This window comes from Pogona vitticeps, chromosome 3, assembly GCF_051106095.1.
Source record: "Pogona vitticeps strain Pit_001003342236 chromosome 3, PviZW2.1, whole genome shotgun sequence".
Lineage (NCBI taxonomy): Eukaryota > Metazoa > Chordata > Lepidosauria > Squamata > Agamidae > Pogona > Pogona vitticeps.
The window spans coordinates 244,525,579-244,542,028 of NC_135785.1; the positions used below are offsets into that span (position 1 = coordinate 244,525,579).

Below are 16,450 nucleotides of genomic sequence, written 5' to 3' on the forward strand. Positions count from 1 at the left end.
TGACCAGTGCATTTTTGGGTTTCTTTGTGGGATTGTATCAGATTTGACTTTTCTCCTGTTTTTTTTGTGTTGTTCCAACACAAACCAAAGAAACGAACAATTTTCTCAGAGAAGGGTTGCATTTTCTGATAGAATTGCAAGCGTGCCAATATTTTTGGCCATGACTGTATATACACAATCCACAAAACACTTTACAAATGTGTGCAACCCCACTAAAATATTTCACACTATTTCATAATTTATTCAAGGTTTTTGTAACTTTCACCAGATATCTGAATGTTATGGTATGAAAAATAAATGCTCTCTTAACACATTCATTGCTTTTCTCCCTAATTTTAATAAAACATATTTTAAACTCTACAGAAGTAAAGATTTGTTTCTATTAAGAAAAAGTCTTTAAAAAATTCTTGTACTCAGAAAAATAATTTTAAACAGTTTTTAAAAACAACTGAGAAACATTTATATTTCTAAACATTTTAATCACGAAAAGACTTGCCAATTGTTTTAAATTTACAAGTGCTTGTTTTACATTAAACATATCACTACTGGCCAAAAAATTCTGCATGTTTGATTTTTATATACGTATACTCTAGTTCTCTATTGGTATCTTAAAGCTCAAACATCTTTTCGGCTCTCTAAGAGATGAAGAATTTACACAGACTGAAAAGAATCAAACTGGGTAATATGCTTAGCACATTTTTTGCAGAGATGTTTCCCCAAGCAGTGATGCCACATGATATCTCAACTATGTATCTTGCCCTGAATGTGCTTTGTTTTATGATTGGTCAATGGGAATTAAACACAAGCTTAATTTACAAATCCTTTTAACATATAGTCTGCCCAACAGCATGACACTATGAAAGGTGTATGTACAGCCATAAACATATTCTCGTTTTTGGTTTAATCCAGATGTCAAATGAAACAAGAGTGTATTAGATTGAATCAAGCCACTGGGATGAAATGATTTCGACACAGGAACTCCTAGTTAATTTCAGTGAGCTAGCTGATAAATTCAACAGATGGATTGTGGCTTGTTGCCTGATGCATTTACATGTTACCAGAGCTCATTTTTTTGGAAGAGTTATCAACTATAAGGCTAAAATTATCAGTTACAGCACCAAATGGAAGGCCCTTTTGCAAAAGAAGGTAGTTACAAAATTATAAAAATCTTTTATTTCCAGATTTTTCAAACAGTTGAGAAATATGTACATCTCTTGATTTCCTTGAGTATCTTCATCTTTATATTTACACAGTAACTAGTCAGCTGGAAAGAAATGTTGATATATGTTTCTGCCTGGCTATGTAAAATTAATTCCTGTAATTAATTCTGGTTACTTTGTAATCAGCTTAAAGGAGCATTTTTATCTCAAAGGTAGTATAGGTGAACTTTGCATGTATGTGTTACCACAGAAATGCCTTCTACTAAACTAAAGCTTGTCATTTCACAAGTACAGTTGTTCGTAACTATAGCAAGATGTTTCAAAGATCTCGGACTATGAAATCGTTATAGTGCACTGTTTCTGCCCATGAATGTCTTCTTGAAGGTTTGCTTTTCAGTAAGGTCTATAGTGTTTTAAATAGTATTATTTATTCCACACTATTAGTGTATATGATCCCTTAAAAAGCCAAAGATTCAAAGCAGGACAAATTTGGCTCATTTTATTATGTGACTACATAGCTCGTCTGGCTCAATGGAGGAAGACAACAGTACATGTTTACCACTTTAAAAATTAACTTTCCATAACTCTATTCCTTTCCTTATTACTATATTTCTATTCTGTCTTTCTACTACAGTATAGCACTCAAGATGGCTTATAAATATTTTCTTTCATGTTTTTTCATATCCTAGCACATACTGCTAATTACTCGGGTAACTGTTATTTCATACAGGATGCTACATGATTTAAGATAATATTCTGTAAAAGTCTGAAGGTAAAAAAATCCTGCATGGACTGGTATGATGAATCAGACCTCAAGAAAAATAGTATAGGTTGTCTATCTTTCCACCGTGATGTGAGACCTGAAGGAACAGTTATCTCTGTGACAGTCTGCTGTAGGCAAAGAGAATCCTTACTGGCTTTGCTTTCAAAAGTAAGATGGGTGGTGTGTGGCAAGAGGACTTTCTCAGGAGTGGTGCCCCCTTGCAGATTCAGTGGATGCCTACTTTGCTATCTCTTCCATGACAAGCAAATACATGAACTGCTAGACAGCTCAGTGGTTTAAGCATCTGGCTGAGGAACCAGTGGTTGGAAGTTTGATTCCTCACTGTGCCTCCTTGATAGGGACTCAATGATCCATAGGGTCCCTTCTAGCTGTGTGGTTCTAAATTATTATAATATTGTGCTGTTAATTTTATTTGCTTTTAATTGTTAAATGATGCCTTTACTACTTGCAGGTTTACTCTGCTTACGGAGAAGGATGTGAGTCAAGTGTTGGACATGAAATATAAACTCTCAGTATAGGGAATGCTTCCTCTCAATGACATTTTTTGAAGTAAGTATCTACAGATATGTCTTCCTCAAAATAACCAAATAAACTACTTTTGTACTATTACAGTGATGACTGAAAATACAGAACATAAAAAAAATCTCAGAATTTTTGGCTATAGCACAGCAAAGCTATGCATACGTAAGTACCATGAATGAATAATGTCACTGTGACATTAAAATAACTATCTTTTTAACAGTCTTTCAAAGCAATCCTGGTTTGTCAACACCTGATAAATATTTGTGGACACTTTGACATAATCCCATAATGCTGCTATATCCACATACATCCACATTTACAACAGTAATATACGTATATTCCTGATCAAGACCATTTTCTTACAGCAATAATTTTCCAAGGTAGTCAAAACAGACATAACTTGTAAGCCTCAAATCTTGTAAGGCTAGCAAAAGATTTATAATTTTGCATGTAATAGCAACACCATCACTTCCCAAGCCTCAAAACACTGCCAGAAGCTGGCAATTTTACCCCCCCTGCACCCGTGGGGGGTGGGGTGGGGCAGCGTGGCAAGGGTCCTGGAAGGCTCCCTCGAACCCTTGCCACGCTGCCCCCTCCCCCCCCACGGGTGCAGGGGGAGTAAAATCGCCAGCTTCCAGGACCTTTTGAGAGGCTTGAAAGGTCCTGGAAGGTCGCTATTTTGCCAGAAGCTGGCGATTTAACCCCCCCTTTACCTGTGGGGAGGTGGGGGCATCGTGGCAAGGGTCCGAGGGAGCCTTCCAGGACCCTTGCCACGCTGCCCCCACCCCCCCATGGGTGCAGGGGGGGGGGAAATCACCAGCTTCCAGGACCTTTTGAGAGGCTTTCAAGCCTCTCAAAAGGTCCTGGAAGGTCGCTATTTCGCCCCCACTGGCCCCGTGGGGGGTGCGGAAGTGTCGCAAGGGTCCTGGAAGGCTCCCTCGGACCCTTGCCACGCTCCCCCCACGGGTGCAGGGGGGTTAAATCGTCAGCTTCCAGGACCTTTTGAGAGGCTTGAAAGGTCCTGGAAGGTCGCTATTTTGGCAGAAGCTGGAAGGCTCCCACGGACCCTTGCGACGCTGCCCCCCACGGGGCCAGTGGGGGCGAAGTCACCACCTTCGCTCCATAAGACGCACAGACTTTCTACCCCTCTTTTTTGGGGAAAAAGTGTGTCTTATGGTGCGAAAAATACGGTAATTTGAAAGAGACATTTTCTTTCAACCATCTTAAACCGAGCAATTAGTGTGTCAAGTGAAAGTCCTAGTGCCTAGGAATTTGAAGACAATTATCCTAAAAATTTACTAATTTCAATATTAACAAAATGTGTCTTATTAATTGCAAACAAAGGTATTTCTTTAGAAGAAAATGGCTGTTTTCTTATTGCACTGTGTGTGTTAACATTCTACAGCTACCTTTCTATTTTCTACTTTAGAATCATAAAATGTAAGGCTGACTTTGATCAAATAGATCATTAATATTTATATTCATAAACTAATATAGTGATATTTTGAATAGATTCCCATATTTAATTAAACATTTAGAAATAAGTTATAAAAGTATTTCCAATATCACAAAGCACTCCTCAAAGTCTTATTTTAAGAATTCTTGCTCATATCTACGGATTGTCGGGCATCAGCAACAGCTTCAGGCACTCGGACTGTCATGTTGTCCATAGATTTCTTCAAGCAGATTTGACAACCTAGTCGAGACCTGGGGGGGGGGGAGGGGGAGAGAATTTTGCGTTAAAGCTCATTTTTACTTAACTAGTAAGAACTAAGATGCAGCAGTGGTATATGGAGGGCATAAGATAATGTTCATTAAATATTATATGCAAAGAAAATGGTGGAGCGGCAGAATCTTAATTCCATGCTCAAATAAACAAACTGTGCAACAGATGATCCTGTAGACTACTGAATGCACGTCAATTACATTCATCTCTTGTAATTCTTACAACAACCCAGCAAGATCGGTCAGTATTAGCCACTTGCATGAGGGAGGTGAAGGGAGAGCAGCTTGGCAGAATCATAATTTCCTCTGTCCAAAGGGTACATCTAAGATTGCATCATCCACTCTTGTAGATATATAGGCTAAAAACCACAGGAATCAATTACCTGTCAATAACATCTCTCTGCTGAGGCAAACTAAAAGTACATAGTAGTATTTCTCGCTGAGAACAGAAACTGCCTTTGAAAAAATCAGAGAAAACCTAAAAAACATGCTATGGCTTGTGCAAATGTTACCTCACTGCTTTTTAATTGCTGAGAGAAAACGGGGTATCTATATTTGGATGGTGAAAGTTGTGTATATTTTAACTTTTTTTTTGTAGTGTTGTCCAGTTTTACCTTGGGGAAGAGCACCTCATTTCGTTGCACCCACTTGTGAGCGCAATGACAAATAAATTTCTTATGTCTTATGTCTTATGTCTTATGTCTTATTACCAAAATTGGCAAAGAGTTTTGTGGTATCTTAAACACTTCACTAGTTTTATCTGGCATGTGCTTTTGTGGATCACAATCCACTTTTTTTAAAGAAGTAGACTACAAATCACAAAAGTGTACGTCTTTTAAAACTGCCACAAGACTCCTTATTGTTTTTGCTGCAGAAATCTGCAAAGCAGCATGGCTAATCTGAGATTCTTTAGACTTAAAATTCGTGGTCCCCAACCTTTTCCCAACCATGGACCGGTTTTGAGGGGGGCATGGCACACTTGCGTGGGGGTGTGGTTTGCCCACAGGGGGTGGAGTGCAAGGCAGCGCTCATACACATGCGCACAGTGGCCCTCGCGCAGGGGGGTGGAGCATGGCCATGCACATGCATGCAGCGGTGCTCGTGGGGGCCGCTTGCACACAGCACACTCAGAGGGGCGGTGCACACTTGAATGCATGTGCTTGGGGGGGCAGGAGATCTGTGTCTGCAGCCAGGTGCAGCCTAGGCCACGGACAGCTGCCGGGTCATGGACGGGAGCTAGTTTAGAGTTATGTCTGAACCCTAAATAAGCAATAGTCCATTTAAACTTTCATTTGTGGAAACAGTCCAGCTTTATGGCTTTAAATTGGCTTGTTTCAAACAAACCATAGCTAGATCTAAAATGAACAGTAAGTTTCAGTTAACCAAACTAAAATGGGACTTTCCAGTGTTTTAATCATGTCTGAACCAATTTAGAATATTGTGGCAGATTTAACAGATTTCATATATTAATTATAACCTAACCAGTGTGTAGTTTTCAGATACTATTTTTGTAAGATGCTTTTATTTTACCTTTCTGTCAACCCATAGGCTAGGTCGAGCATATCCATTTCCTCATCAGTGATTGTATCTAGCTTTTCAAATATATGATCTTCGAAGATTAAATGACAAGTGGAGCATGCAAGTGTTCCTTCGCAGGCACCTGAAGATTTTAAAAACAAAACAAAACACACACACTTGAATTTGGCACAGATTTATAATATGGGCTCCCTGAAAAAATTAGAAAGAAAAATGAGAAGGTTTTTCAGATACATTTACTGGAGCCATAAGTTAACCAGGATTCAGTATAGCACAGTTGACATATGCACTGAACTCTAAACAATCACAGCACATTAATTTCATTGCTGCATTATATTTCTCAAAATATATTTCAGTATCCAGAAGTATAACAATTTAATATAGACAAAATATATACTTAAAATGCAAAGCTTTGAAGTATTATAATACAGTGGTTGCCTCGCTTAACGGGCGCTCCGTTTAGCGACGAAACCGCATAGCGACGAAGATTGCGATGTTTTAAATGGGGTTTTTTCGCTTTGCGATGATCGGGTCCCTGTTTCGCTTACCGATCATCACAAAGCGATGATTTTTTAACAGCTGATTGGCGATTCCAAAATGGCCACCGGGTAAAAAAAATGGCTGCCCACTGTCTTTAGGGACGGATTCCTCGCTTAAGAGGCAGCGAAAATGGCCACCGTACGGAGGATCTTCGCTTTAAGGTCAGTTTTTTTGCCCATAGGAACGCATTAAACAGGTTTTAATTAGTTTCTATGGGCTTTTTAAAATCGCATAGCGACGAAATCGCTTAGCAGCGATTTTTGCTGCACGGATTAACATTGCTATGCGAGGCACCACTGTATTTGTAAACTTTTAAAGACTAGATAGTTCTATTAGTTCAACTGCATGCACTTCTATCTAAATTTTAAGGGAGGAAAATGAAGATGTAAACGTGGTTTAAATCTTACATTCATTAATATATAATGTATATTGTATGGTATATATAGTGGAGAGGGAGCAGCTGGGCCAAATTTGTGGAGTTCTGGAGCAAACAGGAAAAGTGAATCAGGCCCAGTAAATCCGAGGCTATTATTTTGTTTAAAGAAAACTACTGTAATGTATTCTGAGGCTTCCAAACTGAATTAGCCCATCACCCAGGGAGACGCTGTAGCTTTCCTACTTCTTTTCTCTAGTAGTTCTTGCATAGATTAAAAATACCATACCTAATATGAACTGCAACAAGTATTAATGATAAAAGATAAGGATATCATTTATTTTTAAATAAATACATTTAAATAAATAGTTTATGTACAAGATGCAGATATGCTACTAGTAACATCAGCAGTTTAGCTAAAACCAGCATAATTAAAGATAAAAACAGTGATAAGGAGACAATTTTATAAAGGCAAGAGAACAATCACTTTATTAAATGAAAGTTACACTAAAGAAGAAAATTATTCCTCAAGCAAGTAGGCTTAAGTGACTGGGGAGTAAAAAAGTACTGTATCTGCTCCTGCAATGCCCCCTAGTGACTAATACATAGAAGTATTTTCAGACTTTTCAGACCAAAGCATTTAAGCAATGTAACTGGCAACAATTGACAATAATTAATAAGGATTGTCAATGAAGACAGTAATTTTACAAATATCACTCATTTCCCCCTCAGTTGGTTTCTCAAATTGTGATCTGAATGATAAAATACTAACAATAGTTTTGGACATTTCTCAAGTATTTCAAATTTCTCTTGTTTTGCTCATGTCTTTATCCGCTTCTGGTTCTGTTCAATACTTAGTAGGGTGCCACTTGTTTAGATACTTGTAAAATACCCTGAAATTATTGGTAAACCTGTACAACCACATGAAGACCAACGACAAATCAAAAATATGTTTGTTCCAAAAGGGTACACATGCTCTCTATTTTGGTTTGCTTCTCAGAATTTCTAGTGTTGCAGATCTCTAATGAAAGTTTATTTGACCCAACTCTGGGAGGCAGTGGAAGACAGGACGGCCTGGCGTGCTCTGGTCCATGGGGTCATGAAGAGTCGGACACGACTAAACAACAACAACAGTGAAAGTTTATATGTAATCCTCTCACTGAAACTAGAGGAAATTAGAAGTGATTAGATTTTACTTGATTGTTACCCATATATTATGAAGCTTAAAAATAACAAGAATGTCATTTCCTGAAAGTTTTACTTTGTAATAATAGGGATCAAGTGTTTTTACTTACCAAATCCATCAATGTCCAGATTGTTGTCAACCACAACATCTAAAAGTGAGTCCCCAACCTTCCCTTGGGCCGTCAGCTTGTCACCATCACGATTTATAAAGTGCACAGTAACTTTATCTTCGGCGCTGAAATACATGTATATAATATAAAAACAACAAAACAATGTATTTAACAATCTTTGTCTAGAAAAGAATGACTGACTCAAAAGCATTGCATGACTCTCTGGAGATCACAAAAGCAAGTTAATAATACAATCTTTGATTTATGAACAATTTTTGAGCCATTTTTAATGCTGTGGGTCACTTGATTTACAGTACTTCTGATGAATATGGGTCTTTGGGACCATTAGCATAGTGTAGTTGTAAAAGCCTTACTGTACAGCATCCCAAACATATTTTGGCTTCTCCTAAAGTTGGGCTTTTAATGTAGCATTTCAAAAGTTTCTTTAGTGTGTATTACAACCATATTTACACAATTCAGCATTTTCTGTATATGTGGTTTCTAGAACAGTTATAAATTAATTGTCCTTGTTATTAGGTTTTCTAAGCACTATAAAAAGAAAAGAAAAATCAAAATAGTGCTTACAAGATTACAATCAAAAAGGAAGTAGGGGAAAGAAAGGGGATAAAAAGCAAACCAATCCTACATAGTAACATCAAACTCATTATAATCCTTTATGTAGTCAAAGCAGCACTACTCAATCAAAAGAAAATATTATCAGCAGGCTTAGGAAATCTCTAGGTTTAAAAGATAAAAGGGGAGACATTAGAAGAAAGCCCACCAGGTTGAAAAACTTGAGAGACTCCAAATCTCATTAGCCCCAGCCAGCCTGACCAATGGTGATAGAGGATGGAAACATAAATACATTAATATGCAAAGCACAATGGCTTCCCCACCCCTACCTAAAAGAGAGAAGATAAAGACTGCCTAAACACTACAATGATGCTCAGTAGCCAGGGAATACCTGTTAGTGTGTGCATAAAACTGGCACCAGAAGGAAGGGAAATACAATGGAATCTCCTAGGAAAAAGACAAGGCTGGTTGGCTGGCATCCTGAACAGGAACACTCTACAATACAACATTTGGCTGGAGGTTCTACTTCCTTGAAGTTGCATTTCATCCTGTATGGACCCTTAATACTAACTGGATATTATGGTAAGCCAATTTACTGAAGTCAAGAGAGGGAAATGTTTTTCCCTTCTCTTCTTTGCAGCTCATCCCACGTCAGGAAGAACCTCTTGATCTTCCAGTTCAAAGTACCAACACTGCAATTAAAGGTTTTAGTTTAGAAAAACAACTGCTCATGCACTGCAAGGTTTAAATGATTGTTTGTTTTTCCTATGGGCGGTATTAACAAAAAAATACTTATCAGTCCTCTAATTCCCCCCTTGGACTAGACCATTGCACCCCTTCACTGAACTACTGCACCAGCAGAAGGGAGTGCCAAAATTCGGGATCGGAAGACAGGTAAATATTTCTCAATGGCGACTTATTTCTCGCGTGTGTGCCAGCTTTGGCATGCATGCCATAGGTTCGCCATCGCTAGACTATCAGTGATTATCAACCTGGAGTATGCATACCCCCAGGAGTATGAACTAGGACATTAGAGGCACATGAAAAAAAAAAAAAGAATAACGGTGGAAAAAGGCACATAAGTCAATGAAGTTATTCAGTGGCCTTAATCTGCTTGCAATTGAGATGTATTATCAGACTGAAGCAAAGTCTCTAAAGCTTAAATTCAATTTTCATAAATTTCTAAGCAGATTTTCCTCATGTCTCCATGTTTGTTTTCAATATATATTTTGACTGGAACCTGGAAGCAGAAATAAAACCTGTAGAACTTGGCAAGTTTTGGGGTTGCCTGAAAAGAAAAGACATATAGATACCCAGATGAGTTTGGAGATGCTTGTCAATGATGGTATGATTTTATTCCAGGATTAACCCTTTACTGGAATGATGTCAGCTATTACAAACCACAGCTTTAGTTCATTACCTGGGAAGGTCTATAAATCTTGAATTTGTCACTGTTGGTATGTGCTGTCACAAATTGTTTCCGACTTATGTTGACCCTAGGAATTAGTCATCTACTGAATGGTGAGAATGCCTGTAATGGTTGGAAGCGCCCGCCGGTCAGCTGGGGGGAAATGGGGCCTATGGGGAAAAATCGCAATGCGATCGCTTTTGCGATCGCAAAATCTGCATTGCTATGCGGATTCGTTGTTAAACGGGGCGCTCGTTATACGAGGCACCACTGTACTCACTTCTCTGATACACTGTATATCTTGTACAGTGGTGCCTCGCAAGACGAGCGCTGTGTTTTATGACGAAATTGCATAACGGCGAAATTTTTGCGATCGCAAAACGATGTTTCCTCTGGGGTTTTTTTTGCTTTCCGATGATCAGTTCCCTGCTTCGCTAACCGATTATCGCAAAATGACAATGTTCGCACAGCTGATCGGCGGTTTCAAAATGGCCGCCGGGTAAAAAAATATGGCCGCCCGCTGTTTTCTGGGACGGATTTCTCGCTGCACGGGCAGCGAAAATGGCCGCGCTATGGAGGATCTTTGCTGGACGGTGAGTTTCAAGCCCATAGGAACACATTAATCAGGGTTTAATGCATTTCTATGGGCTTTTAAAAATAGATTTACGATGTTTTCGTTCTACAGCGATTTCGCTGGAACGAATTAACATCGTAATGCAAGGCACCACTGTACATTCTTTTTGCTTGCTTACCTAAAAAAATTGTGGGGTACTTATGTGAAACTGCCATCTGTGAAATGCAAGCTGAGGCAGAGGAACTAGAGACCAAATTGCTAACATGCGCTGGATTATGGAGAAAGTCAGAGAGTTCCAGAAAAAGCCTTTAACTGTGTGGACCACAACAAACTATGGCAAGTTCTTAAAGAAATGGGAGTGCCTGACCACCTTACCTATCTCCTGAGAGATCTGTATGTGGGACAGGAAGCAACAGTAGAACTGGATATGGAACAACTGATTGGTTCAAAATTGGGAAAAGAGTACGACAAGGCTGTATATTGTCTCCCTGCTTATTTAACTTATATGCAGGATACATCATGCGGAAGGCTGGACTGGAGGAATCCCAAACCGGAATTAAGATTGCCGGAAGAAATATCAACAATCTCCGATATGCAGATGATACCACTTTGATGGCAGAAAGTGAAGAGGAATTAAAGAACCTCTTAATGCGGGTAAAAGAGGCGAGCACCAAAAATGGTCTGAAGCTCAACATCAAAAAAACTAAGACCATGGCCGCTGGTTCCATCACCTCCTGGCAAATAGAAGGGGACGATATGGAGGCAGTGATAGATTTTACTTTCTTGTGCTCCCTGATCAGTGCATGTGGGAACAGCAGCCACGAAATTAAAAAGACGCCTGCTTCTTGGGAGGAAAGTGATGACAAACCTCGACAGCATCTTAAAAAGCAGAGATCTCACCTTGCCGACAAAGGTCTGCATAGTCAAAGCTATGGTTTTTCCAGTGGCAATGTATCAAAGTGAGAGCTGGACCATAAAGAAGGCTGACTGCTGAAGAACTGATGCTTTTGAATTGTGGTGCTGGAGGAGACTCTTGAGAGTCCCCCGGACTGCAAGGAGAACAAACCTATCCATTTTGAAGGAAATCAACCCTGAGTGCTCACTGGAAGGACAGATCCTGAAGCTGAGGCTCCAATACTATGGCCATCTGATGAGAAAAGAAGACTCCTTGGAAAAGACCCTGATGTTGGGAAAGTGTGAGGGCAAGAGGAGAAGGGGACGAGATGGTTAGACAGTGTCACCAAAGCTACCAACATGAATTTGACCCAACTCCGGGAGGCAGTGGAAGACAGGAGTGCCTGGCGTGCTCTGGTCCATGGGGTCATGAAGAGTTCGACACGACTGAACGACTAAACAACAAAACAATAGGATCAAGCGTAAGCCATTCTCTGTGCTACACAACTTATCTCATTTTAATTAAAAATATTCAAAAACAGTAATTTGAACAAAGGACAAAGCATTTTCTTCTTGTGCAATGTACACTTTTTGTTTAAGTAAGATATGGAAATTAGTGGTAACCTGTAAAAAAGCAGCACATATTTTCTATTGTTTTCTACATAATTTGTGGCAGGTTCTAGCTGGCATCTACTATGAACTTTCTTCTCTTTAAAAAATGGTAGCAATCTCAAAACTATTTCTTACGTCACTAATGTCCTGATGTAGTGGAGCTGTAGATATGTTGGGGCTAACATACTAGGAGGGCATGGAGGCTAAAAACCAGGCAAAATTATTTAGCACTTTAAAGACTAACCGTGTGAGCTTTTACGAATCAAAATAATTTTTTTTTCCAGATCAAAATCCACCTATTTAAACAGAGTGCAAAATGCACAGCCTGATTGTAGTGAACACCGTATTCCTATATATACAATGATATTGGCTTACACCAATGGGGGCTGTTGGGAGGCGGATCCAGAGAAACTAGAAGGGTGGGGTGAGTCAGTGTCTAGTCAATTGAGTCAGAGACAGAGTTTTGAGAGAGAAATAGTTTAAGGGTTTGAAGCATAGAGTGTTTAAGGAGTGATTAGTCAGAGTGTGACCTGCATTCATTAAGACAGTTAATGTAAAATACTGAAGCTTTGTGTAACTTTATGTGCTTAAAAACTAGTCCTAAAACAACTTGTAATCAATAAACCTGTTTATGTTTAAAAGTTCAGTATGGAATGGACCTCAGTCTTTCATAGGAAATATAGGTTGATAAAGAGATCAACTGGTGGCAGCGTGTTAAAGGGCATGTTGGGATACCTTTGTGAGATCTGTGTTTGGTGAAACAAGCAGAGGCCATGGGGTAAATGCCACACTGATATTTATACATATCCTTATGATCAAGTGATGATCCAGGTAAAAGCTAAAGGGACAATGTTTTTTTAATGACAGCAATCTTTTAAATTGTTGATAGTCACCTGGCTTTTCTCTCAATTAGGCAGCTCTTCTTTGGCACAGTTTAAAAAATGGAAGTTGGGGAGTACTTAAACTGATTATCATTACTTTGATACCTTCTGATCAGCTTACATTATTTTAAACAGTACTCAATAATTTAAGTGCTCTGATGGAAAATATGCTTTCTTTTGTATCTACCCTCCTCATTTCTGATGGGGGAATGAACAAAAAAGACTTTTATACACTGACATTGGCAGGTTCACACAGGTTGAGGTACTCTTTTGGATATCTTGATTTAAGAACTATAGTAGCAGAGAAGTACTGGAGTACCATAACACCATAACCGACACATGTTCCTGAACAAGTACCAAGATGCTGCTACTGCCAAGAACCAATGGCAAAATCCTACTGATGTTCTACATATATGTTAGGGCAAACTGGGCTGTCAAATCAGTGCTTACCTGTTTGCACAAAGGAGAATCTGCTGGAGGGGGAGACACACCAAAGTAACTGCCTTATGCAATAAAAATAAGTGAACTAGATTCCAGCCTTCTAAGGCAAGAGACATATCTAAGCTACAGCCAGTTTTTATGTTACCATAAAGAAAATTTCCCACTGCTTTTCCATCCTTGAATATACTTTGTGATGTAATTCACTATCTTCATTATCTACTGCTGCTCAATTCATTCAGTCTACTTTGAAACTGCATCTAAACTTTATGGCTTACATCCTCCCAATGTTTATACTTCTCTACTTCTTCTTCCATCTTTTTTTTTTTCTTTTGGGGGGTATTATCCAGACTGGAGAACTGGAATTTCTACTGGCTGTTATGGAATTTAAGGCCCAATAAAGATATTGCCCAACTGCTTTTCTTCTCATTTCAACAACGGTGGTTAGTTTTATTTTTCAGCATGAGCACAGCAATCCAAACAAGGATCAAGTTGATGATCTTCTTCAAAAAAAGACCTGCAACAGTCTTAGGAACTGCCAAATGGCTAGAACCAATCTGTCAGATTAGAGTCAGGATAATTACTAATTAATTTGTGAGCACTAACTAAGTGGTGAGTGCTTTTTGTTTCTTATTTATTTATTTACAATATTTTTTAGCCGCACCATTGCCATCTCTTCCTTCCTGCCAATAAACCTATTTCAATGCCTAATGTTTACATAAGATACAGTATGTGAAATTCATAAATATATTTAACTGTATCAGAAATATAGTAGAATACCTTTTAAAAAATATTTCAGCTTTCAGCAGCTGTGTGAACTAGCTCCCAGTCTTCTCTCCATTAAAGTGAATACTATGATTAACAACATATTTAGCTATGGCTTAGCTTCACGCAGGATAACCAAGAGGGAAGATAATTAGCACTGTTCCCTAATAAACTAACAACCTGTGTTTGGTGAGACTTATTCCTAAGCATGTACAGTATATGGATATAGTCTATCCATCTTAACAAGTTTGTTCCTGTCAATTCATTTATATGATCTGGTCTTAGATAAGTGCATACAGGACTTTAGGCCTCTGGCTGTAGAGCCAGAGGTTGGGAGTTCAATTCCTACTGTGTCTCTCTGACAGGGGCTGGACTCAATGATCCTTGCAGCTCTTCAGTTCCAAAATATATAGATTACATCCAGATTCAAGTAAAGGTTTTGTGGAATCTTTGTTAGCTGACCTTTGCAGTTTCCCAAGTAATGATTATTTCCACACACAACAAGGAGTGGCACAGTCTTTTGTGTAGACTTGTCAGGATAAGTCTGTGCTTCAGTGCTAGCTGATTTGTGCAAGCAAATTGAAATCAACTCCATCTCGTTCTTTATGATATATTTTTCATGAGAAACCAACAATAGAGCAGTGAACGTTCTGTCTTGAACCTCTGCAACAGCATGTTCGCTGTTATTCCAACATACATGTGGAGTAATAAACTATGTGTGCATGGTTATAATCAATATAATTCACAAGACTGCATCAGCATTTTTTCTGAACTACTTGATTATCTCCATGATCATTCACTCCACACACTGTATTTGAGACACATGATCATATATTAAAAACATTTCTAAAGATATCATGCTGGTCTCAGTTCTTGTTTTTCTTTAACAAAAAAAAGCTTTCTTCCTTTTTTGCCACCGACAACTTTTTCTGAATATGTGCAGTTTCCTTGCACATATTACTGGTCTTATAAATAACTAGGAGACAGAGGTAATACCTGAACTAGTATTACTCTTTGCCCCCTACTTCTCCAATTAACACAAGCAGTGCAAACTTTATCCTTCCAGGACTTCTGTCAATTCGGTTCAGTTGAAAACTTCTAACCAGCCAAAGGTCTCCTGCAGAGCTTGAAGGCTGAAGAACCTCAATGGAACAAGAACTTGCTTCAACTACTCTTCCACTGCTTCAGACTTGCCATTTCAACAAATCACCCCAATGTATTATTCTACTGTAGGGCCGCCCTTATCTGCAGAACCAGTATCTGCTGATTCACTTATTGTGTATAGCATTAAAAGTGTTCGCTATAATCCGCGTTTTTCAGCATCTGCAGGGGGTACTTGGAACCTATCCTACTGTATATCACAGATCATTTGCTTATTCAGTATAAATGACTTCCTGGGGTAAAAATGAAGGACAACGTTCCCTTTCTTGCTCTTTTTATGACCCCATTGGGAAGCATCGCCCTTTACCTATTCCACCTCCACAACAACCCCGCGAAACAGAACAGCCTCCGAGAGGGAATGGGGGGGGGAGAGCCCCATGAGGGTCATTCAGCGACGGTGCTTCACAAAAAAAGGAAGAAGCCCGAGCTCTTAAGAGCTGGCCGTGAGGCCACAACCGCTCTCGTCCGAAGTTTACTTTCCCCTTTTATAGCGGGAACTCCATGAAGGAAAAGGCGGGAAGAGGGAAAAGGGGAAAACCTGTATGGGGGGGGTGGAGAGGGCGCCATCCTCGGACCACAGAGAGCCCTCAGCGCTTACCTGAGCCCGGCTAAGGCCGAGGCATGGAAGAGCCTGCCGGGGCCCAGGCGGGCAGCGTGCCGGCCCCAAACTCTTCCTGTCCTGCCACAAGTCGTGAGGAGCCGGTGACGGGAGGACGCCGCGGCCCGGAGGAGAGCGGCCGTGCCTGAGGTAGCCATGCTGCCCGCCCGCCGCAGACAAGGGCACAGCCTCGTCACGTCTGGCCGCCGGCGGCGCCTGCAACTTCCTTTTACTTTCGGCCCGAGCCGACTAAAGTCCAAAGGCCTCCATCTTACTTCGACGGGCACCAATCGCGGCCGTCCTCGTCACCTTCGGGCTCCGCCTCCTAACGGCGAGTTACGTTTTCTCGGCTTTTAGAAGGAGGTGCCGCAAAAGACGTAGCTCCGGTCCTTTCCTGGCGTAAGCGTCCCACTTACGAAAGTTGCGCAACAGAATGTTTAGGACGGTGCTTCCTGCGAAGAGAGCGGGCGGGATAGCGAGGACGTTTCCCCTGTTATATTTTCTCGTCACTTTTTAAAAAATGTGTGAATCGCCACAGAGAACAGCCTCTCTCTTTCCTTCTCAGGGAAATGAGAATATTATGATTGTTGTATTTAATGGGAGTGCAGTCC

General features: G+C 39.9%; 1 protein-coding gene across 1 annotated transcript; it reads right to left on the reverse strand.

The window, feature by feature from the left end:
- Positions 1-3,966: 3,966 nt before the first annotated feature.
- FDX1 (ferredoxin 1) lies at positions 3,967-16,136 on the reverse strand. The gene is made up of 4 exons (XM_020805171.3): positions 15,840-16,136; positions 7,936-8,060; positions 5,722-5,851; positions 3,967-4,173 (listed from the first exon to the last, which is right to left on the reverse strand). Exons 1-4 carry the CDS (start codon positions 15,995-15,997, stop codon positions 4,059-4,061), a joined length of 528 nt encoding a protein of 175 aa, XP_020660830.3. The 5' UTR covers positions 15,998-16,136; the 3' UTR covers positions 3,967-4,058.
- Between the last annotated feature and the right edge of the window lie 314 nt (positions 16,137-16,450).

Bases quoted from the DNA above. Each gene is read 5' to 3' on its own strand.
- FDX1 (XM_020805171.3), bottom strand. From the start codon at position 15,997: ATGGCTACCTCAGGCACGGCCGCTCTCCTCCGGGCCGCGGCGTCCTCC. The intron at 8,061-15,839 runs GTAAGCGCTGAG...CATGTATTTCAG, and splicing joins TCGGCCTTAGCCGGGCTCAG to CGCCGAAGATAAAGTTACTG. The intron at 4,174-5,721 runs GTAAAATAAAAG...CCCCCCCCCCAG, and splicing joins GCCTATGGGTTGACAGAAAG to GTCTCGACTAGGTTGTCAAA.